The 25478-nt window shown below is 41.0% G+C and overlaps 1 protein-coding gene across 2 annotated transcripts; it reads left to right on the top strand.

Annotated features, from left to right (window-relative positions):
- The first annotated feature begins 2582 nt into the window (after positions 1 to 2582).
- On the top strand, positions 2583 to 8587 carry tcp11l1 (t-complex 11, testis-specific-like 1). Of its 2 annotated transcripts, none has more exons than XM_046311856.1 (11): positions 2583 to 2698; positions 2897 to 3003; positions 4022 to 4169; positions 4496 to 4628; positions 4800 to 4920; positions 5665 to 5885; positions 6072 to 6208; positions 6356 to 6519; positions 7226 to 7407; positions 7641 to 7813; positions 8092 to 8587. In XM_046311856.1, the coding sequence occupies exons 3-11, from the start codon at positions 4049 to 4051 to the stop codon at positions 8304 to 8306; spliced, it is 1467 nt and encodes a 488-aa protein (XP_046167812.1). In that variant the 5' UTR covers positions 2583 to 2698; positions 2897 to 3003; positions 4022 to 4048; the 3' UTR covers positions 8307 to 8587. The 2 variants fall into 2 exon arrangements, with proteins under 2 accessions (XP_046167812.1, XP_046167820.1); XM_046311864.1 differs by having other exon boundaries at positions 2595 to 2698; positions 2901 to 3003.
- The last annotated feature ends 16891 nt before the right edge of the window (positions 8588 to 25478 follow it).

The following is a 25478-nucleotide window of genomic DNA, read 5'->3' as shown; positions in this document are numbered from 1 at the left end:
CTAACATCAAGGCTGTGGCCCGTTCCTGTAGGTTCATGCTCTACAACATCCACAGAGTACGACCCTGCCTCACACAGGAAGCGGCGCAGGTCCTAATTCAGGCACTTGTCATCTCCCGTCTGGATTACTGCAACTCGCTGTTGGCTGGGCTCCCTGCCTGTGCCATTAAACCCCTACAACTCATCCAGAACGCCGCAGCCCGTCTAGTGTTCAACCTTCCCAAGTTCTCTCACGTCACCCCGCTCCTCCGCTCTCTCCACTGGCTTCCAGTTGAAGCTCGCATCCGCTACAAGACCATGGTGCTTGCCTACGGAGCTGTGAGGGGAACGGCACCTCAGTACCTCCAGGCTCTGATCAGGCCCTACACCCAAATAAGGGCACTGCGTTCATCCACCTCTGGCCTGCTCGCCTCCCTACCACTGAGGAAGTACAGTTCCCGCTCAGCCCAGTCAAAACTGTTCCCTGCTCTGGCTCCCCAATGGTGGAACAAACTCCCTCACGACGCCAGGACAGCGGAGTCAATCACCACCTTCCGGAGACACCTGAAACCCCACCTCTTTAAGGAATACCTAGGATAGGATAAAGTAATCCTTCTCACCCCCCCTTCCCCCCCTTAAAATATTTAGATGCACTATTGTAAAGTGGTTGTTCCTCTGGATGTCATAAGGTGAATGCACCAATTTGTAAGTCGCTCTGGATAATAGCGTCTGCTAAATGACTTAAATGTAAAAATGTAAATGATATTGGCGGGAACTGGAACATGGTGTCATACACATTGATCCAGAGCATCCCAAACATGCTCAATGGGTGACATATCTTGTGAGTATGCAGGCCATGGAATAACTGGGACATTTTCAGCGTCCAGGAATTGCATACAGATCCTTGTGACATGGGGCCTTGCATTATCATTCTGAAACATGAGGTGATGGCGGCGGATGAATGGCTAGACAATGGGCCTCATAATCTCATCATGGTATCTCTGTGCATTCAAATTGCCATATATAAAACACAATTGTGTTCTTTGTCAGTAGCTTATCCCTGCCCATACCATAACAGCACCACCACCGGGGTGCAATGTTGACATCAGCAAACTGCTCGGCCACACAACACCATACATCCTGTCTGTCATCTGCCCGTTACAGTTGAAACCGGCATTCATCTTTGAAGAGCACACATTTCCAGGGTGCCAGTAGCCATCGAAGGTGAGCATTTGCCCACTGAAGTCTGTTATGACGCCTAACTGCAGTCTGGTCAAGACCCTGGTGAGGACTATGAGCACGCAGATGAGCTTCCCTGAGACAATTTCTGAGAGTTTGTGACAAAATTCTTCGGTTGTGCATAGGGCAGTTGGGGTGACCGTTTTACCGTCACATCGGCAGTCATTAGTCATGACCGCAGTAAAATTCCACATGACCTTGAGTCACGTAATCTCCTCATATGCACTCTGGACATGCTTTGGTTGTACCCAACTCATGACCTGAGCTAATGGCCTGGTACTCAGAGCTCTATTGTCCCTCTGACCACTCTGACATCAATGCAAATGGGATCAAAAATCACATCCAACACTTATCAAAATTAGTATCCTGCTTTTAAAACTCATGTTGCTATGATGATCAATTTGAAGAAAGAAGTTCAACATTGTGGATGATGTTTCATAGCCAAACACAACGAAATGGACAGGGGATTTAAAAACATATATTTTCATAATTAATTGGGTGGCACATTACTTTTAGCTACACAGAATTTCTCACCACCATGCATTTCCATCTCCTCCTCTCTCCCCTTTATTCCTTTATAGAGCATGCAGAAGGGCTGTCAACTGTTTAGTGAAATATGTTTAGTTGCGAAAACATGTTACCGTCGATGTTCCCAAACAAACTTCACTTGGTTTCCCAAATTAAGCACTGGGTAGCTGCAGGAACAGGGTTGGAGAGCCCATGGCATACTGAGTTTCAGCAGCATACCACCCTGCGGCCCACTGCTGGCTTGCCTCTGAAGCTAAGCAAGATTGGTCCTGGTCAGTCACTCCCTGGATGGGACACCAGATCCTGCTGGAAGTTAAAAAAATATATATATATATATAAATTCCACACGGTAGTGATTGGGGACATTGCCCTGTGTAGGGTGCTGTCTTTCAGATGGGACGTTAAATGGTTGTCTTGACTCTCTGTGGTCACTAAAGATCCCATGGTACTTATCGTAAGAGTAGGGGTGAAATTCCACGTTCAAAACAACTGGGAACTAAAAAAAATACAAGGTCAAATCATGACGTCAGTGATATTCAGGTCGGAAAGCCAGTTTCAATGTTGTCAAAAGATCACACTTTGTACATGTTTGTATAGGCCTAGGATAAACTTTGTAAACATGCATTATGAATTGCATTTAAATAATCCAAGTTTTTTAAGCTGATGGAGATGGATGGTATTTGAATTTAACTCGAGTGGGAGAACTCTGATTGCATCAGTCTTATTTTACTTTAAATTTCCCTGTTTTTGTGTTGAGGGACACATTGCAGTCATAAACATTGTAGCCATCTTCCATCTGAGAATGTATTTAGCAGGGACCTCACGACGAGTTTGACGTCACTTTGGCCTAACCCACTGCCGGAAGACTTCTCTTCATTTTCACCAGAGATCAACAACGCATTTAGCTAGCTATGTAACTTCATTCACCATGCCAGAAAGTACACTTTGATTAGGTAACAAAATTGATTCTAATTATTTTACATGTAACATTATCTAGCCTGGCTTCGATTCAACCAAGATAGTTTTTACATTGTGCTGTAAAAAAAACTATCTTGGTTGAATTGAAGCTATAGTTAGCCTAGCAGCCAGCTGATGAAAGTCAGCCAGTAGGTAACGCATCGCTTTGTCACACGCTATTGTTTTGTTGTCAGCCAGCAGAGAGACGACTACTCCATCACTCGACTGTCCATTCACTTCAGGACTGGCAAAAGTCGGACCGAATAAATCTACCCTGCAAGCTAGCTAACCACAGCATACGGTATGTTGCTCACAATAATATAGTGTTTTTGCTTGCTAGCTCATGACGTAAATGAGGCTGTCTCTGCTGTCGAGGTGTAAGGACTCGGTGATGTCATTGAAATCACACTATTGGTTTAGCCTTGACAGAACTGTGCATCGTTTGTTATGCGCCAGTGATCTTATGACGCCACAGAGCTCTGATTGTTTTTGTTTGCAATCACATCATTAGGATGGTGCGATGTCCTGGCTGCCTTATGTTGTCTTAATGCTTGTGTTGGCGTCAAGTTGTCTTATCAGCCTGTTACCATGTTTACTCCATGCTATCAATCTGAAAGACGTCGCTGTAAAAAAAAAAACGTCTCTACAAGCCAGAATGTTGAATACGGTGATATTTAAACGTACTTTATCGGTTGTCCGTGCTGTTGGTCCTTTTGGAGGTAGGAGATAGGGTAACCACAGGAAAGTGTTGTTTACCCGAGTTTTTGCGGTGTGGTTAGGTTATGTTGCTTGCTTGTGTTTTCCATCTCCTGATGCATTTCACGTGGTGCACTGTATGTAAACAATAGCCAAATGTAACCAAATGTTCTCGACCAAAGCTCTTCCCTTGCAATCAGCTGATTGTGTGAGAATTTGCCAGATGATTGTGTGGGACACCTTTTGGTCTGTGCTTTGGTTAAACTCTATTGTTGACATATTGTGCAAATCGCGTGTGAATTGCGGCAGCATTGAAAATACAAACCGATTTACAGGCCATCATACTGAAGGTAGTGTTAACAACACTACTCTGTGGCTATTTTGGCTCAGATTACCTCCTACATAAGGACAAAATCTGCGGACAACATGTAAAGTATGTTCAAGGGAAGTTTATTCTACAGTCTGACTTGTGATGGGACTGTACACAAAAAGTGAGCCTACATGTTAGAGACGAGAGAGGAGTCTTCCACTCTGATTCGTAGAGGCGGGTGGTCAGCCATCACACAACTGAAAGAATTTGAATATGTTTCTTATCCTAATTTATCCCAACTTAAATTTTTCAGTCCCGGGACTCAAGTGAGAGGAGCAACATGCCCAAGGACTCCGACAAACCTGGGGGTGGAGAGGACAGAACTGACTCCTCTGAACAGTCCCATAGTAAGAGAGTCTGGAGTGGCACACCTAGTCCTCACAGAGGGAACACCCCACAATGTGAGTAGCACCTACAGGGTGGGAACTAGATGGTATACAGTTTCAAACATCATTTACTTTTTTTAGCAGGTTCGGAAATGTGGGTTAAGGTTAGGACAATGGTTAGATTTAGGGTTAAAATAAAAAAAATCTCCCTGAAACGACAAAAAATATGGTTTTGACAATTTATGTGTCTAGCTACAACCCAGCTTCCTTAATGGTTCAAAATCAGGTGTACTATTTGAAGGCTTAAAGTCTAAAACTAAAAGATGTAATTTAAGTATAAGTTGGTCCACATCCCTTTTTAGAGCTACATAACCTGTTGACATTGCTCCCCTGTTTCACAGCCAGCCCACCAAGATTTGTGTCAGCGGAGGAGCTCATGGAGACGGCAAAAGGTGTGACCAACATGGCCCTGGCCCATGAGATCGTAGTGAATACTGACTTCCAGGTGAAGCCCTCAGAGCCAGCAGAAGGAAGGTGAGCTCAATGGGTAGTCTTATAGAAGTGGCTGTCACTATGTATTCTGATTTCTGTGCCATGCACAACTATAAGACCTGATGTACTGATGCTATCATCCACAATTTTGTAAATATGCTGTTTTCGCATTTTGAATTGCCATTTAAATGATTATTCTTGCTATGCTCCCAGTTTGGAAAAAAGGGTGAAGGATATTATGCATAAAGCATTCTGGGACGTTCTAGAGGCACAACTGAGTGAGAACCCGCCATCATATAATCACGCCATCAAACTTCTTGCTGAGATCAAAGAGGTAAGACAGCTGTTGCTAGGCCATAGATGCAGTAAAGAGGTCTACGGACCGCAGACCGTGGGGGATAGAAGAATGACGCCTGATTGGCATACATTCAACAATTCTGATCGAACAAAGTAAATATTCGTCAAGTCCGTCACGATTAATGTACAGTATCCGGACCAAAGGGTGGTTGCTAAAGTCCGATTTGGATATATCTTCGCTGCATAACATTTAGTAGTCCCTTTTCAGGTTTAGAAAAAGTGACTGCTAAATGCTAACTCCAGTTCGTATGAGCTGGTAGCATAGCTAGCGTGGAGAGGTCATAGGGTGGTATTCAAAGTCGTTTTTGAACTGTAACTGCATTGGTGACAATGACATGAATATGTTTTGGGGTTGAAGGCCATACAAGCATCAGATTTTTACCTCAAGTGCGAAATTCACATACAGTATAAACAATAGCCTAAATGTAGGCTAATTTTGCCGGAGGGCAATGATGAGATTCGTGATCTTTCCCCCACGGCATCTTTCCCCCACATGTTTCCATATTTCCTATTCTTATTTCTTGTGTTTTTTTTCTGCTAGTGATACATTGTTTTTGTTTGGTTTTGAGTTTGCAAGAAAGGCATTTCACTGTACCTGTGCATGTGACATTACAACTTGAAACTTGTTTTGGTCAAATTCCATTGACCTCTTTACCGCATCTATGTTTTATCATTCAGAAGAGCAATTTTCATTAAACGGTCACTCTCTCTACCACTGTAGACTCTGCTGTCCTTTCTGCTTCCGGGTCATGGTCGGTTGAGGGGGCGAATTGAGGAGGTGCTAGACCTCTCTCTGATCCAGCAGCAGGCAGAGAACGGAGCTCTGGACATCAGTAAGGTGGTTGAGTTTGTCATTGGTATGATGGGTTCACTCTGCGCTCCGAGCCGGGACGAGGAAATCAGGAAGCTTCGGGAAATCACAGATCTTGTGCCTCTATTAAAGTAAATCAGCAGTCAATTATTTTTAGTGCTGTAATGGGGTTATGTTTTGAATGATATGTTAACGTGACACAATTGATGTCTCCCTCTTTTTGTCATTCTAACATACGGCCTTATTTTGCTAAGATTTGTGCTTGGAATGTCTTCCTCCCTGTCACTACTTTAAAATTGCCATACTCTCTCTCATAGGGCGGTATTTCCAGTGATGGATAAAATGAAACTTGATATGGCCAATTTTGCAGTCAGCAGTATTCGACCCCACCTCCTGCAGCAATCCGTTGAGTACGAACGGAAGAAATTCCAGGAGTTTGTTGAAAAACAACCCAGTAAGGAGGACATCATTAGCGTCTCGCATCACATCACTGGTTGCTTCAGTCATCACTGGTTGAACAAAATCCTACCTAAGCTATGCTGTGCTGGCTCTTACTGTAGATGATGTAACTGTTTGTGGAGTAACATGCAGACTTTTTCAGACGCCTTAGACTTTACTGAGAAGTGGCTTCAAGACTCTGCTAAGTCTGTACTTCATGAAGATCAAGCGGGTGGTGTGGGTGGTTTACCCACTCCTCTCGCTGTGCACAACCATGCTTACCTGTGTCTGCTTAAATGGAACCACGCCTCTGATCCTTTCCCTGAGGTAGGCTTGTCTGTCATACACCTTACACAGGCCCAACAATGGCCAAACAGTGGTTCATAATCCTTAAATCTATTGATGCGTGTGTCGTAAGTAACAATCATTATAAAATATCCCATTAAAATCCATCAGTTTAAGGTAGAGATATCAGTTCTTTTGGCTGCGTCTCGATCCACCGCATTCGCCAATGTTGGCCTTCCGCATCTGCGGTGGAAGGTGGCTGAGTTACAGCGGTATTCAGACCATGAAACAATCCAGATCATCTCACGAAAACATCTGTAGCATCTGAATTGTAACGCTTATGAGCCAACTTCTGTCTGTAACGTCCAAACCGTTTGGGCTACAAACTAATGTGACCCCACGGGACTCGTCTGAAGGTAACCCATACAAATGAATGGAAGTATGGAGGTTGTTTTGTGCCAACAATAATAAGGGGTTAAGTACTGTATGTCAAAAAACCCAACAATATTTCCTGAGCTTTCTTATATCTCCTAGATAAAGGACAGACACTTCAAAACCTTATTCCTTATTATTTCTTTTTTGACTGTCTTTTTTTGTTGCCATTTATGAATGTTTTTCTTCAATGCGTTACTATGGGCTATAGTAGTAAAGGCCAAATTCAATATTCAAATCTATATATATATATTTTTATACCTAAAGGGTCTTAAAATTCCAAATCAAATCATCACTTTTTTTTATATGTTCTCAGACTCTTCTCATGGACCAGGTGCGTTTCCAGGAAATGCAGCAGGACTTGGAGCAGCTGGTTCTGGTGGCGTCTGTGCTGCTCATAGTGTACAACACCACGGGAGAGGCCATCTCAGGCCTGCCAGGCCTTATGGACAGACTGAAGAGGACCATCGGGGTTCTGCTCACAGAGATGCACATGCCGTAAGTACACATTTAAACACACCGTTGGAATGATCATATACACACTTGAATATACTCATAACCATTGTCTACGACATTAGTCATAGTGACTACTCTTGTTTGTCATATATTTAAAAAGACATACATGTATATATTTAACCTTTTTTTAACCAGGTAGACTAGTTGAAATAACGTAATACCCAGAGCTCTCATTCATTTTATGAACTCGCCCAACTCTTAACTTTGGTCTGAAGGTCTTTCAGTGCAGATGAAGCCTTGGCTACCATTGGAGAGAGGATGTGTGTGGAGCTAAGTGGATGTCTGTCTGAGCATGGCTTCTCCCCATTCTCCACCAACCGGCAGAGCATTCTGAAAGGCCAAATCTCGGCTGTTACTCTCCCAGACAACGCCATCCGCAGGCTTATAGGTAATCTAACCATAGTTGAACGTATTTTGCCAATCCCATTCCCCTGAATGAAGTTCTGTGCAAAATATAGTTTGGGTCTGTATCTTCTGTCTATTCTTTGATCATCGTCAATTTGTAAGTCGCTCTGGATAAGAGCGTCTGCTAAATGACGTAAATGTAAATGTTTACATGTGTGGTCATGCCAATGACATGATCTACTTTTGATGATAGCATACCTAGTTTGTTGCTCTACTGTGTCACTTTAACCCTCTGAGCATGAACATTCTTTCCTTACTCAGGCTCCCGCATCCAGACTTACCTGCTTGCCTTCCTGGAGTCCAGTCACAGGAGTGCTCCAACCCTGCCAGGGGGCCTAGCTCCAGTCAGCAAAGAGCTGGAAGAGATTGCCGTGAAGTTTGGCCGTCTGGTCCACTTCAACAAGTTGGTTTATTCCCCTTTCTACCAAAAGATCCTTCAGGAGATTGTGCAAGAAGGAGAAAGTAATGACACCTAGGCCTTAACACTGAACTGTTAATTAAAATAGGATTACACTGTAGGTTATCCATGCTTTCCATTGTATGGCTAAAGATAATGTAATAATGACAGTATTGTACAATGCCAGTATTAATTGATATCAAAATACTTATACAATAAGCTCTGTTGCATTCACATGTTACTTATTTGATGATGGGTGTGTCTGTTTCTGGATTGGTACAACAAACACGGGTAAAAAAAAAGCATAATACAAAATTGCATGTTTTCTTTTACTTGCATTAAATAAGGAGTTCTGTGATAGCATCTGGAAACTATTTGGTAACTGGCTACTCATGAATTGAATTGCTTAAAAACATGTACAACAAGATGTAGAATTTATTCCCAGAAGATAACACTAAAAAGTATTCCTTAATACACATTTCCAAAGTGGTCCATGATGGTAAAGGTGAGAACATAAGAGGACTTTTTGTGTAGAGGCCCTCCTTGTTGGATATTTATTTCCACTGTAAACTGCTATGTATACTGTAAATCACACATCGCTACCTAGGTTTCCATCCAATTGGCGAGTTTCATGCGCATATTGTTTTATGCAGATTTTAGAATATTCGCATTTTCCCACCAGACATGTGTTCCCATCAGATTGACAGATAAAAGGCCGTGCAACTAAAAATAGCTTTTGCGGTTAAATTCCCATGTACTGAATACATATATTTTTTAAAACAAGTTAGTTGGGTTTCCAGTGCATTTTCAACTCTACAGATTGTTTTCACAAAGAAAGTGTTGGATTATATAGTGAGTGTGCCCACTCTGGTATTGGCATTGCTGTTGGCTAGAGTGCATGTATAGTTTACATGATGAGATTATTAGGACAAAAGAGCAAGATTATTTGATATATGTCAAACAGCAGCCAAGCATCGATGATCATGTCACCAGAATGAGACCTTCAATATTTATTGGAAAGGAGCATCAAGCTCATCACCTTGCACTTTCACCAACCACCCTGTGAAGTTCATTATAATTTATTTAATCTGTAGCCTAATAAACTGCATGCTTTCCCTACGAGTCGTAGTGGGAGGACCACAACATGTCATCGTTTGACTCCAAGTTTACTTCGATGTGATGGTTATTATATCAATATTTGCGCATAAAAGTGTTTCCATTGATATCTCTCCCATAATTCATTGTACCAACACAAATCCCACCTTGTCTAGCGTATTTAGTTTTGTCAACATTTGGAAAGTTCACTGGAAAATTGTCTGTTTCCATAAGACCTGTCGTAACATTTTTGTTATCTGAAATGTACTTTGCATAAAAAGTTTGGATGGGAACCTGGTTATTGACAGTGATCATGATTGGTGCCTTGCATACCTTCATGTGACCAGCTGTAGATTCATGATTTGGTAATTGTTTAAACATGTTTAAAAACAAATATGAAAGGACAAAAGGTAATACTGAACCATACAATCAATCAAATGTATTTATAAAGCCCTTTTTATATCAGATGTCACAAAGTGCTATACAGAAACCCAGCCTAAAACGCCAAACCGCAAGCAATGCAAATGTAGAAGCACGCTGGCAGGAACCTAGGAAGAAACCTAGAGGAACCAGGCTCAAACGGGTGCCCAGTCCTCTTCTGGCTGTGCCAGGTGGAGATTATAAGAGTACACAGCCATTAAGGCCAGATTGGTCTTCAGTATGTTCAAATGTTCATAGATGACCAGCTGGGTCAAATAATAATCACAGTGGTTGTAGAGAGGTTGCAACAGTTCAGTACCTCAGGAGTAAATGTCAGTTGGCTTGTCATGGCCAAGCATTCAGCAGTGGTGTTAAGTACTTAGGTTTTTGGGGGGTATCTCTACTATACTATTTATATTTTTGACAACTTTTACTTCACTACATTCCTAAAGAAAATAATACTTTTTTCTCCATATATTTTCCCTGACACCCAAAAGTACTCATTACATTTTGACAGAAAAATGATCCAATTTACGCAAGAGGAGATCCCTGCTCATCCCTACTGCGTCCGAGCTGGCGGTCTCACTAAATACATACTTCATTTGTAAATTATGTCAGTGTCGGAGTGTGCCCAAGGCTATCTGTCTGCTTTGCTTACTATAAGGAATTTGAAATTATTCATAGTTTTACTTTTGATACTTAAGTATATTTAAAACCAATAATTTTAGACTTTTACTCAATTATTATTTTAATGGGTGACTTTTACTTGAGTCATTTTATATTAAGGTACCTTTTACTTTTACTCAAGTATGATGTTTGAATACTTTTTCCACCACTGGCATTCAGAGGTTGAGACAGCAGATATGGTAGAGATATGGAGAGCGAGAGAGTCTAAAACACCATGTTTTTACAAGCTCTGTTTGCTTTTTGGCAAACCAGGTTGTCATCCAACCTTTTTATGTGAGTAAAGTACATGTTGGATAAAAAATGTAATGACAGGCCTGATGGAAACAGCAAATTTGTCTAAACTTTTCATATCGACACAAATAACAAGAGTTACACATGGAAAAACAAATGTACAGTCAATAACGCAATAGAAAAATCAATATACAGTGTGTGCAAATGAGGTAAGTAGAGGGAGGTAGGCAATAAATAGGCCATAGTGGCGAAGTAATTACAATTTAGCAATTAAACACTGGAGTGATAGATGTGCAAGTAGAGATACTGGGGTGCAAAGGAGCAAAAAAACTATATGGGGATGAGGTAGTTGGATGGGGCTATTTACAGATGGGCTATGTACAGGTGCAATGATCTGTGAGCTGATGCTTAAAGTTAGTGAGGGAGGTATGAGTCTCCAGCTTCAGTGATTTTTGCAATTCATTCCAATCATTGGCAGCAGAGAACTGAAAGGAAAGGCGGCCAAAGGAGTAATAGGCTTTGGGGGTAACCAGTGAAATATACCTGCTGGAGCGCGTGCTACGGGTGGGTGCTGCTATGGTGGGCTGAGATAAGGTGGGGCTTTACCTAGCAGACTTATAGATGACCTGGAGCCAGAGGGTTTGGCGACGAATATGAAGCGAGGGTCAGCCAACGAGAGCATACAGGTCTCAGTGGTGGGTAGTATATGGGGCTTTGGGACAAAACGGATGGCACTGTGATAGACTGCATCCAATTTGCTGAGTAGAGTGTTGGGAGGGGCTATTTTGTAAATGACATCGCCAAAGTCAAGGATCGGTAGGATAGTCAGTTTTACAAGGTATGTTTGGCAGCATGAGTGAAGGATGCTTTGTTGTGAAATAGGAAGCCGATTCTAGATTTCATTTTGGATTGGAGACCGATGAATGTTATGAACTTCACTGGGTGGTGAAAGTGCACGGTGATGAGCTTGATGTTCATGTCCAATACCTATCAGGGGTCTTAATTCTGTTGACATGATAATTGAGGCTTGTCTGCCGTTTGACAAATTAAAATAATATCTCGCTCTTTTGTCCATAATAATCTTATCATGTAGTAGGCTATACACACACTATCTGCGAGTGCGAGCTGTTGGCTAGAGCGCCCATGCACTTGCCAGAATGGGACGTTCGCAATGTTACACAAACATTTTTGTGACAAAACCATAGGTAGAGTTGCAAATGCGATGGAAATGTTTTACTTGCCACTCCGTCATTTGGCACGGCCATTTATTGGCCACTAGCTAATTTGATGGAAATGTCTGTGGTGGGAAAATGTACATATTGTTTTTAAGAATGTTTGAATATTGAATATATTGGTATTTTAAAATCTGTCCCCAATTGGATGGAAACCTAGCTATAGATGCAGATAAAACCAGTCGTGCATGCAAATGTGTATATACTGTAAGAGCTTGATGTTACTGTTTAACTTATTGTTTTCTCAACATCTACTGCATGTCCATCGATCTTTTGACTCATTCCATGCAACATTTAACGCTCCTTCAATGCATAGCTGCGGGAAATAGGGGTGCCGAGGGTGCTGCAGCACCCCCTGAAAAAGCTGGGGGGAAAATTTTTTGATTAATTAAAATATACACTACCAATGAAAAGTTTGGACACCTACTCATTCAAGTTTTTTTTTTTTTTTGTACTATTTTCTACATTGTAGAATAATAGTGAAGACCTCAACTAACACATATGGAAACATGTAGTAACTAAAATAGTGTTAAACAAATCTACAAAGTAGCCACCCTTTGCATTGACAGCTTTGTACACTCTTGGCATTCTCTTAACCAGCTTCACCTGGAATGCTTTTCCAGCTATCTTGAAGGAGTTCCCACATATGCTGTGCACTTGTTGGCTGCTTTTCCTTCACTCTGCGGTCCAACTCATCCCAAACCATCTCAATTGGGTTGAGATCGGGTGATTGTGGACGCCAGGTCATCTGATTCAGCACTCCATCACATTTTTGCAAAAAACTCATCTCTTTTTGCCTTGTTATTATGGGGTATTGTGTGTAGATTGATGAGGGGAAAAACAACAACAATTTAATCCATTTTAGAATAAGGCTGTAACATAACAAAATGTGGAAAAAGAAGTCAAAGGGTCTGAATACTTTCTGAGTGCACTGTAAGTATTTTCTTTTTTTGTGGCAGGTATCCTAGTGGTTAAGAGTGTTTGGCTAGTAAAAGAAAGGTCGCTGGTTGGAATCCCAAAGCCGACTAGGTGAAAGATCTGTTGATTTGCCCTTGATTTGCCCACGTAACCCCGATTGCTACTGTACGTTTCTCTGGATAAGAGAGTCTGCTAAGTGACTCAAATGTAATGATCAAGCTCGTCAAAAATTGAACGATGTAAACTTGAAACCACTTTTCATGACAATTTAGCCCACTGCGTAAAGCTCCTGGACAACAGTTGTGAGTAGCCTGATTATCCATTCCATATTGTCCATTTTACTTTGACCTGTCCTGTTTTTAGCATCTGTTTTTTTGTCAATTTGTCAATGTAATTTTTTTTATTGGGCACCATTTATGTTAGACACATCATGCAGATTTATCAGATCAAATAGCCTGTCTCATTACATTGTCGTACATTTTTATCTCCAGCCTGTAGGCCACAGAAAAGGCCACATACTCTTTCTACCATATTTGATATCGGCTATGATTTATGTCAGATTATTTGTTGTTGTTGGCGGAACGTTGGAGAGTGGCAGTGATGCAGTTGTCCAACAGCACCATGGAGACGCACGCTGGGAATGGACAAGCAACATTTCTTGCGCCCCTGCCTTTGACAAAGTGGCCACTGTGTATTTATTACACGGCGGCATCAGCACTCACTTAAAAAGACCATATGCCACAGGTTGAGAGAAATTGTCATTGTTTTTGGGCAGAATTAAGTGAGGTTTGTATGTGTTGTTGAAGGTGCGTCTTGATCAGTTTAGCTCAGAAATTGACACCTTCAATCTGCCGCCGTAGGTGGCCGCATAATCCTGCCTAATGAGCGGACAGGCCTTGCCTGTATTAGTGGACGGATACAGCAGTCCGTAACATGAGAAATGTTTTTCTCACAAATTTGCAGCACCCCCACCACCAAACATCTTCCCGTGGCTATGCTTCAATGTATTGTTACATAAAGTGTTATCACATCAATGTTACTTATTTTGTGTAAGGCTGTAATTACCTATCAGCAATGTTCAGCACCGAACATGAAGCACTCAATAAATCCTGTGAATATTTATTTGTTTTCAGGTTTGTGTTGGTTGTCAAGCCTTTGCTGAATTTAGTTTGCAGCCTTTTTGTGACTTTGGACTCATCAAACCAAAGGACAGATTTCCGCTGGTCTAATGTCCATTGTCTAATGTCCATTGCTCATGTTTCTTCGCCCAAGCAAGTCTCTTCTTATTGGTGTCCTTTAGTGGCTTCTTTGCAGCAATTCAACCATGAAGGCCTGATTCACGCAGTCTCCTCTGAACAGTTGATATCAGGTTTGAAGGTAAGACCCAGATGCAGATTGTGTCAAAGTAACCATGTTTATTACAACAACAGGCAAACGACAGGTCAAGGCAGGCAGGGGTTGATAATCCAGAGTAGTGGGGCAATGGTACAGGACAGCAGTTAGGGTCAGGTCAGGCAGGCAGAGGTTGGTAATCCATAGGTGGGGTATGGGTACAGGACTAGCAACAGCTAGTCTTACTGTCGTCCGACACATAAGGAAAAATACATTACAGGCAAAATAATAAAATGTACATACATTTAAAAACATGAATGTGTGTGTTTGCACGCGTGTGCGTGCCTGCATCTATCAGTTAGCCCATATGCCACTGGTTGAGAGAGATTGTCATTGTTTTTGGGCAGAATTAAGTGAGGTTTGTATGTGTTGAAGGTGCGTTTTGGTAAATTTAGCTCAGAAAATGCCACCCTCTTCAATCTTCCGCATTATCCTGCCTAATGAGCGGACAGGCCTTACCTGTATTAGTGGACGGTTACAGCATAAATGTCAGTACATACACACAACTTTGAAGGTGAGAACGATCAATTTTTTTGTTTAGAGGAAACAAACATTTCTGTATGTATACAGTTGAAGTCGGAAGTTTACATACACCTTAGCTAAATACATTTAAACTCAGTTTTTCACAATTCCTGACATTTAATCCTGGTAAAAGTGCCCTGTCTTTGGTCAGTTTGGATTACCACTTTATTTTAAGGATGTGAAATGTCAGAATAATAGTGGAGAGAATGATTTATTTGAGCTTTTATTTCTTTCGTCACATTCCCAGGGGGTCAGAGGTTTACATACACTCAGTATTTGGTAGCATTGACTTTAAATTGTTTAACGGGTCAAATGTATTGGGTAGCCTTCCACAAGCGTCTCACAATAAGTTGGGTGAATTTTGGCCCATTCCTCCTGACAGAGCTGGTGTAACTGAGTCAGGTTTGTAGGCCTCCTTGCTCGCACATGCTTTTTCAGTTTTGCCCACAACTTTTCTATAGGATTGAGGTCAGGGTTTTGTGATGGCCACTCCAATACCTTGACTTCGTTGTCCTTAAGCCATTTTGCCACAACTTTGGAAGTATGCTTGGGGTCATTGTCCATTTGGAAGACTCAAGCTTTAACTTTCTGACTGATGTCTTGAGATGTTGCTTCAATATATCCACATCATTGTTCCTCCTTATGACACCATCTATTTTATGAAGTGCACCAGTCCCTACTGCAGCAAAGCACCCCCATAACATGATGATGCTACCCCCGTGCGTCACGGTTGGGATGGTGTTCTTCAGCTTGCAAGCATCCCCCTTTTTCCTCCAAACGTAACAATGGTCATTATGGCCAAACAGTTCTATTTTTGTTTCGTCAGACCAAAGGACATTTCTCCAAAAACTAAGATCTTTGTCCCCATGCGCAGTTGCAAACCGTAGTCTGGCTTTTATGACGGTTTGGGAGCAGTGGCTTCTTCCTTGCTGAGCGGCCTTTCAGGTTTGTCGATATAGGACCTGTTTTACTGTGGATATAGATACTTTGTACCTGTTTCCTTCAGCATCTTCACTAGGTCCTTTGCTGTTGTTTTGGGATTGATTTTCACTTTTCACACATATGTACGCTCATCTCTAGGAGACAGTACGCGTCTCCTTCCTGAGCTGTATGACAGCTGCGTGTTTATACTTGCGTAATATTGTTTGTACAGATGAATGTGGTAGCTTCAGGCATTTGGAAATTGCTCCCAAGGATGAACCAGATTTGTGAAGGTCTAACATTTTTTTTTCTGAGGTCTTGGCTGATTTCTTTTGATTTTCCCATGATGTCAAGCAAAGAGGCACTGAGTTTGAAGGTAGGCCTTTAAACATCTACAGGTACAAATCCAATTGACAAATGTCAATTAGGCTACCAGAACTTCTATAGCCATGACATCATTTTCTGGAATTTTCCAGGCTGTTTAAAGGCAGAGCCAATTCAGTGTATGTAAACTTCTGACCCACTGGAACTGTGATACAGTGAATAAGTGAAATAATGTCTGTAAACAATTGATGGAAAAATGACTTGTGTCATGCACAAAGTAGATGTCCTAACTGACATTACCACTCAAATTTTTTTGGTGACTTAGAAAACTGTTTTCAGCTGTGCTAACATAATTGCATAAGGGTTTTCTAACGATCAATTAGCCTTTTTAAATGATAAATTTGGATTAGCTAACACAATGTGCCATTGGAACACAGGAGTTGCTGATAATGGGCCTCTGTAGATATTCCATTCAAAATCAGCCGCGTCTAGCTACAATAGTAATTTACTAAATTAACAATGTCTACACTTTCTGATCAATCTAATGCTATTTTAATGAAAAAAAGTGCTTTTCTTTAAAAAACAAGGTCATTTCTAAGTGACTCCAAACAGTAGTATACATAGTCAAAAGTTTAGACAAACCTACTCATTCAAGGGATTTTCTTTATTTACTATATTGTGGAATAATAGTGAAGACAAACTATGAAATAGCACATATGGAATCATGTAGCAACCAAAAAAAAGTTCAATCAGAAATGTTAAATTTGAGTCACCCTTTGCCTTGACAGCACACTCTTGGTATTCTCTCAACCAGCTTCATGAGCGCTTGTTGGCTGCTTTTCCTTCACTCTGCGGTCAAACTCATCCTAAACCATTTAAATTGGGTTGAGGTCAGGCAATTATGGAGGCCAAGTCATCCGATGCACCACACCATCACTCTCCTTCTTGGTCAAATAGCCCACACACAGCCTAGAGGTGTTTTGGGTCATTGTCCTGGTGAAAAATAAATGATAGTCCCACTAAGCCAAACCAGATGGGATGGGGTATCGCTGCAGAATGCTGTGGTAGCCATGCTGGTTCAGTGTGCTTTGAATTCAAAATAAATCACGAGTGTCACCAGGAAAGCACCCCCACACTTCCTCCACCTTGGGAACCACAAATGCTGAGATCATCCGTGCACCTACTCTGCGTCTCACAAAGACAATGGTTGGAACCAAAAATCTCAAATTTGGACTCCACTGGTCTAATGTCCATTGCTCATGTTTCTTCGCCCAAGCAAGTCTCTTCTTATTGGTGTCCTTTAGTGGTTTCTTTGCAGCAATTCAACCATGAAGGCATGATTCACGCAGTCTCCTCTGAACAGTTGATATCAGGTTTGAAGGTAAGACCCAGATGCAGATTGTGTCAAAGTAACCATGTTTATTACAACAACAGGCAAACGACAGGTCAAGGCAGGCAGGGGTTGATAATCCAGAGTAGTGGGGCAATGGTACAGGACAGCAGTTAGGGTCAGGTCAGGCAGGCAGAGGTTGGTAATCCATAGGTGGGGTATGGGTACAGGACATCAGGCAGGCTCAGAGTCAGGATAGGCAAGGTTCAAAACCACGAGGGTGAGGGGGGAAAAAAGAGAGACTGGGGAAAAGCAGGCGCTGAGACAAAACCGCTGGTTGACTTGACAAACAAATCAAACTGGCACAGACAAACAGAAAACACAGGTATAAATACACAGGGGATAATGGGTAAGATGGGCGACACCTGGAGGGGGGTGGAAACAAGCACAAGGACAGGTGAAACAGATCAGTGTGTGACAATTGAGTTGTGTCTGTTACTTGCACTCTGTGAAGCATTTATTTGGACTGCAATTTCTGAGGCTGGTAAATTCTAATGAACTTATCCTCTGCAGCAAAGGTAACTCTGGGTCTTCCTTTCTTGTGGAGGAAAAGTAATTATGGACATTTGTTTTTCTGGGCTTATTTGAGCTGTTCTTGCCATAATATGTACTTGGTCTTTTAACAAATAGGGCTATCTTCTGTGTACCACCCCTACCTTTTCACAACACAACTGATTGGCTCTGAAGGCATTTAGGAAAGAAATTCTCCAAATTAACTTTTAAGAAGGCACACCAATTAATTTAAATGCATTCCAGGTGACTGCCTCATGAAGCTGGTTGAGAGAATGCCAAGAGTGTGCAAAGCTGTCATTAAGGCAAAGGGTGGCTACTTTGAAGAATCTCAAATACAAAATATATTTATATTTAAAATATAAATATATTTCTACAATGTAGGAAATAGTACAAATAAAGAAAAATCCTTGAATGAGTAGGTGTGTCCAAACTTTTGACTGGTAGTGTATATACATTTCCTTTGCTGAAAAGTTACACTTGTTTTAAACCCCATGCTTTTGGGACTAGCAGAGCCTTCACTGTGGAGTTACATGCAATACACATATCTAACAGCAGAGGGAAACAATACTCAATATTGAAACAGACATTCAAATCAAGTTTATTCATACATTAAAGTGGCCAGCGCTATCATCTAGGAAAAGGTTAAGGTATTGCTGTGGGGAAATGACAGAGGTGTTATCTTTTTATCATTTGCTGAAACCGAAGGGCATTCTGAGGGCCTGGGAGGGTTATTTTAGAATTTCCCATAATATAACACAGCCTATTATTATTTTACTATTATTATTATTAGCTATGGATAGAATGCAAAAATGTCCTTATCAATATTTTGTTGCATTTTGCACTGAACAAACAAATCCTATTTATGATGTTTTATGTAGTGGGGTCTTCACCTTGCCGTTGAAAATAGATTCAATAGAATTGCATTGGATATTGGAGGTAACTAAAGTTCATTTTGAAATTGATTCTCTAATTAAGCAATACGCATGAGGGGTGTGGTATATGGCCAATATACCACGGCTGTTCTTAAAAGCACAACACAATGCAGTTTGCCTGTGTACAGCCATTAGTCGTGGTATATTGGCCATGTACCACAAATCCCTGAGATGCCTTATTGCTAATATAAACTGATTACCAACCTAATTAGGACAGTAAAATCACTTTTTTTTCACCAACGCATGGTCTACGGTCTGTTGTAAACTGGGTGGTTTGTGCTCTGAATGCTGATTGGCTGAAAGCCGTGGTATATCAGACTGTATACCACAGGTATGACAAAACATTTATTTTTACTGCTCTAATTACATTGGTAACCAGTTTATAATAGCAGTAAGGCACCTCAGGTTTGTTATATATGCCCAATATACCATGGCTAAGGGCTGTATCCAGGCACTCTGCATTGCGTTGTCCTAAGAACAGCCCTTAGCCGTGGGTGTAGTACACCCTCTCGAGCATTATTGCTTAAATATACCACCGTTTTCAGCCAATCAGCATTCAGTGATCAGAACCACCTGATTTATAATTGGATTTGAGGAATTGAGGAAATAAATCACGTGACTGAGGCTATGGGGACTGTTCATATTTGCTCAAATTAGTCAGTTTTCATGTTTTAAACTTTTTATAAGTCATGTTTCATAAATGTTATTTTCTTTATAGATTATAATTGGTGCAGTTCGTTTTTCTTGGCCCGGTGCCCCGGGTGAGTGGCGATTTCCCTTAAGGACCAATGGAATGGTCTAATATCAGTTCACTCCGCTGCCTTGGGGAACCGGGCCATGCAAAAAGAACTCTGCCAGCGGCTTTGAAGATACCGTGCTCAGAAGTCAGCTCGTAATGTGTCGATGGTTGATTTCTCTGGTCTTGCTCTATGACTCTTAAACATTGCACACGCAACGGGGTGGGGAGACTTTCTGCTGGCTTCCAACATAGCTAGTGCTAGTTGATGAAATAACGAGCAAAGTGCTGGAACTGCACGGCCTATGGGATAACTGGTCCCAACAAAGATTAGAAATATGGGCTTCGTTACCCTTTAAACGAAAACAAGAGCCACTTTTTTTGCGAAACTGGCAGTTGTTGACTACGCCGTGGACGAAGACTGGTTTCATTTAACGGTGTAATACGTGAGTTATTTGGAGTTTAAAATGTGTGAGATTGTGGGTTTATCGAAAGCCTCGTTGTCCAGGAGAACAAGATGGCAGCATTGCAGGCATACTGAGCATGGTGTGGGTACTTGTTAAACTCGTTAGCATGTTCAGAGAAGCCCTGCTGACTGTATTCTGTCACTAACTACTGCTATTAAAGATAGCAAACGTTTATATATCATAACGTAAAAAATTATCAAGCCATTTGTGCGAATTTCAATGCATTTCGTAACTAGTAAATGGCTAGTTTGTTAGTTTTACTCAGTTTGACTTCAATGCCTAATGTAGACGTTGGCTAGCTAACGTTAGCAAATCTGTCAAACTAGCTAGCTAGTTGCTAGCTAATAGTTAATGTTAGCAAGACGTTTGTTCGTCAGCATGGGTTGCATTTTTGATTCGTCCATTGGTTTGTATGTACATTTTAATTCTGATTTTGGGTGATTTAAAAAAATGATTGCCTACCATCTAGCTGGCTAGCCAACGTCATGGAATGGCTAACGTTAACTAACTACATCGTATGGAATAGCAACAGTAACGTTACTGCACACACACTGTCTCTGAGTAGTAATCCACTCGGGGGGAACGAGAAGTCCCAGTCATGTCCTTCCTCTTGTTGAGACATAACGTTAACTGACAAGATGAATGCGTACATTCACCAGCCATCTAACTTATAATATATGTTTTATCCCTTAGACATATAGTTAGTTAAAACATTAACTCCCTTATATAATTTACATACTATTGGATTTCTGCCGTGGCACTACTAACGTTAGCTAGTTACTTGAAATTACTTAAACTACGTTGTCAACAGGTGACAACCACCCATACCCGTCCTCAGTTTGCACCCCCACCCATTTGTTGATTACTTACACAGAAAGGTCAGTCAGTCACTAGTGATTCGTTTTGACTTAGTTACCAGTGGCCTCTTACAGCAGGCAGCCTTTACAATCCTGAAATGGTGAGGAGTGTAATTCAACACTAGACCAGGGTCTCCTACCAATGATGGGGTATCAAGCCTCTGCGTGTATGGACAGATGGCATTGCAGCTGACACTGTTTTTGTACTTAGCTAGTGTGGTAACTAGTAAGTGTTGGACAAGGTGAATGTAAATAATGATAAAGAGTTAAGACTTGCTATTCTGATTTATATCACCACAGGGTACCCCTGAGTGTGAAGTGAACCTTTTCATTGGGTAATCAGTTTATTTTATTTTGCACTGTTCATTTTGGTAGGATGACATCATGTCAGTTCATGTGTGATGCAACTAGCAATCTGCTTTTTGTTATGTTTGTTTTTACAATTTTAAATTAGGAACTGAAGTAGGGATGGGCATTTAATATTATGTTACTATTCATATTACTTTTTTGGGATATTGTCAAAATACAAAATAAAATAGCTACTGACTCTTGAGCAATCAGAATGATATTTGTCAGGGGTCTCCAACAATTTCCAACAGGAGAGTTACTTAAAAAAAGTTTTTACTTATTGCGAGCTACTCATTTTGATTAATTTTTTCCTTTCAAATAGGCACATTCTTATCTTCTACTCTCCCTAGCAACTCTTTCTCTGGGTCCTTAGTGTACAAGAAAAAGTGCACTCTGTTTTCTGTCAATATACCTGATAAAATAGTGGCTAATAAACAACTCTATAGAATCTGATTGTTTTATATTTTTTTCAGTAAAAATTACAATTGTTATTTTATTTAACTAGGCAAGTTGAGAACAAATTCTCATTTACAATGGTGGCCTAGAAACAGTGGGTTAACTGCCTTGTTCAGGGGCAGAACAACAGATTTCTTTTCCCTTGTGGGCTCGGGGATTCGATCTAGCAGCCTTTCTTGTTACTGTCCCCACGCTCTAACCTTGAGGCTACCTGCCGCCCCTCTTAAAGAAACATCAAAATGTGATGTTCTGAGTCCTTGTCAATGCTTAAATCACATCAGAAGATCTGGAATCATTTAAATTGCACCTCTGGCCCTTTTTACATTGCAGATCTAGTGAGGGAAGAATGTGCTGTCTAATCTGCTGGTCTAGTGACAGTTCTGAACTGCTGCTGTTCATTTCATGGCAATGTTTGAAAATAATAGATACACTTATTCATGATATACTCCTGCCAGGTAAGCCTTCTTTGCAGTTAACATTTAATTGAAGGTTTTGGGGCAAGTATTTCTGTCGGTGGAACATGTGAAAATTGCATGTACTTTCAGAATTGTTTGGCGAGCTACTGGTAGTGCGTAATTAACCTGTTGGAGACTGCTGATGTAAATGCTAGACAGCGGGTATGCTGTTTTTCTTCTGTAGTTTGGCTAAAAGCAACAGAGAATGAGAAGTCAGATTTCACCATAACTAATTATGTAACAAGTTTTTGGGGTGAGAGTGTTGCGTTCATCTGTCAGGTATTGTGAAAACCGTTAGGTGAGGGCCTGTAATTGCTTTTTGAAGTGGGGGAAATAGCATACTAATGTCAGGGCAGCCTGGGGGGCTAAATGCGCAGCAATAGTTCAAAGCACCTTTATAAAAATGTTATTCAAAAGTTGTTTTACTCAATTAAGACTTTCAAATGTCATGGGGTATACTTGTTGGTAAAATGTCAAGGATAATTTCATTTAGACAGCCTTTCAATTGTTAAAATGGGCCTATATATGCAGTACCAGTCAAAGTCTGGACACTTACTCATTCCAGGTTTTTCTTTATTTTTTTTTCTGCATTGTAGAATGATAGTTTTGATGTCAGCACTATGAAATAACACCCATGGAATCATGTAGTAAACAAAAAAGTGTTAAACAAATCAAAATATAGTTTATATTCTTCAAAGTAGCCACCTTTTGCCTTAATGAAAGCTTTGCACACCCTTGGCATTCTCTCAACCAGCTTCACCTGGAATGCTTTTCCAACAGTCTTGATGGAGTTCCCACATGCTGAGCACTTTCTGGCTGCATTTCCTTCACTCTGCGGTCCAACTCATCCCACACCATCTCAATTGGGTTGAGGTCGGGTGATTGTGGACGCCAGGTCATCTGATGCAGCACTCCATCTCTCTCCTTGGTCAAATATCCCTTACACATCCTGGGTCATTGTCCTGTTGTACAAATGATACTCCCGATAAATGCAAACCAAATGGGATGGCGTATTGCTGTGTTTGCCATTCTGGTTAAGTGTGCCTTGAATTTGAAATAAATCACAGACGGTGTCACCAGCAAAGCACCATCACACCACCTCCTTGCTTCACGGTGGGAACCACACATGCAGAGATCATCTGTTCACCTACTCTCCGTCTCACAAAGACACATCGATTGGAACCAAAAATAAAAAATTTGGACCGCTTTGAAGAATCTCGTATCAAATATTTGATTTAAGAATTTTTTTGGTTACTACGCGATTTGATATGTTTCATAGTTTTGATGTCTTCACTATTATTCTACAATGCAGAAAATAGTAAAAAATATATATCTCAAGTACCGTAAAACATCAATTAATAGCCCTGGTGTTTATTTGCTTAAATCGGTCAATTACAACAGGTGCTTTTTGGAGACAGGAATCTACTAACGTCTGTTAGGATATTCGATTAACCGTGCCCCTCCCTAAACTAAATCCATTTCAATACGAAAGACACACCCATTCCTCTGTCTGAACATGGCATACAGTGCCTTCAGAAAGTATTCATACCCCTTGACTTATTCCACATTTTTTTGTAGCCTGAATTCAAGATTGTCATGGGTTATTAAACAAAGGGAAAACATGATTTTTGAAACTATTGAAAATGAAATGTAGAAATATCTCAATTGTATAAGTATTCACACCCCTGAATCAATACTTTGTAGAAGCACCTTTTACGGTGATTACGGCTTTGCGTCTTGGGTATATCTGTCAGCTTTGCACATCTGGATTTGGTGATTTTTCTTCCATTCTTCATTGCAGATTTTCTCAAGCTCTTAAATTAGTTCAGGAGTAGCTGTGGACAGTGATTTTCAAATGGCATGCAAGTATGGCCTTTGGCTGGGCTCCTCAAGGAGTTTTACATTCTTGTTCTGGAGCCATTCCAGTGTTTCTTTGGCTGTATGCTTGGGGTCATTGTCCATTTGGAATGTAGTTCTTTGCCCCAGTCTAAATTCGTTTGCTCTCTGAAGAAGGTTCTCATCAAGGATTTGCCTGTATTTGTCTCTCTCTACTCATTGTTCCCTCAAGCTGTACCAGTCTCCCAGTCCCTGCTGCTGACAAGCATCCACATAGCATGATGATGCTGCCACCACCATGCTTCATGGTAGGGATGGTGTTAGACGGACGTTGAGCTGTGCCTGGTTTTCTCCAGACACAGTGCTTTGCATTCAGGCCAAAGAGTTACATTTTTGTCTTCTACGACCACAGAATCTTTGTGCCTTTTTGCAAACTGAAGGTGTGCTGTTGTGTTTTTTTCTCAGGGGTGGCTTCTTCTGGCCTCTCATAAAGCCCAGATTGTTGAAGTGCTGTAGAGACTGGAGAACATGCCAGAAGGACTACAATCTCACCTAAGGAACTCTGTAGTTCTGTCAGTGGTCATTGGGTTATTGGTCTCCTCCTTGACCAAGGTCCTTCATGCCCGGTTACTCAGTTTGGTCAGACGGCTCTAGGCAGAGTCTGGGTAGTTTTTGTATTTTTTCAATTTCCCAATGATGAAGACCACTGTTATTGAAAACACTCAATTTGTGGACAGTTCCTTGAACTTCATGGTATAGTTTCTGCCCTGACATGCACGGTCAACTGTGGGAATGTTATAGAGGTGTTTCGAAATCAAATAATTGATTTGGCCACAAGTGGACTCAAAGTTGTTGTGACATCTCAAGGATGATCAAAGGAAATTGGATGCACCTGAGCTCAATTTGGAGCATCATAGTAAAGGGGTATGAATAGTTATGTAAATTTGATCTCTGTATAATTTTCTATAAATTGACGAATGATTAAATCAAAACAAAATACTTTTGTCATTATGGGTTATTGTGTGTAGATGGGTGACAGAAAAAAAAATATTTCAACTATTTTGAATTCAGGCTGGAACACGACAAAATGTTGAATAAGTCGAGGGGTATGAATACTTTCTGAAGGCACTGTATTTGTACCCCATGGTGTAACTATTGCCAAGTCAGCATAAAACCTTTCCATACTGTTTGACACATTCACTCACTCTGATAGAATCCGCAGCACAGCTAAAACATTCATGTTTCCCAACTTTGATGATCTAACAAGTGCTGGTACTCCAGAGACTATAGTGACAAGATGAGACGTTTTAAAAGGTAATGCTGAAATGTTAGCTTTTGACAGGCTGGCAGGTTTGCTGTCTGTTTGCTTGTGGTCTAGAGTGCCACATAGTTTGTTGTTTGAATAACCCCCCCCTCCCCCATCTACTGTAGTTCCCTTTTTTGCTTGCTCTGCTTTTCCTGCCTGAGTGAGACAGACACACCATAGCTCGCCCACAGAGGGATGGGATTCCCCCCTCAT

This window comes from Oncorhynchus gorbuscha, linkage group LG02 (assembly GCF_021184085.1).
Source record: "Oncorhynchus gorbuscha isolate QuinsamMale2020 ecotype Even-year linkage group LG02, OgorEven_v1.0, whole genome shotgun sequence".
Lineage (NCBI taxonomy): Eukaryota > Metazoa > Chordata > Actinopteri > Salmoniformes > Salmonidae > Oncorhynchus > Oncorhynchus gorbuscha.
The sequence above is the reverse complement of the archived record's forward strand: the minus strand, read 5'-3'. Positions and strand labels throughout refer to the sequence as shown.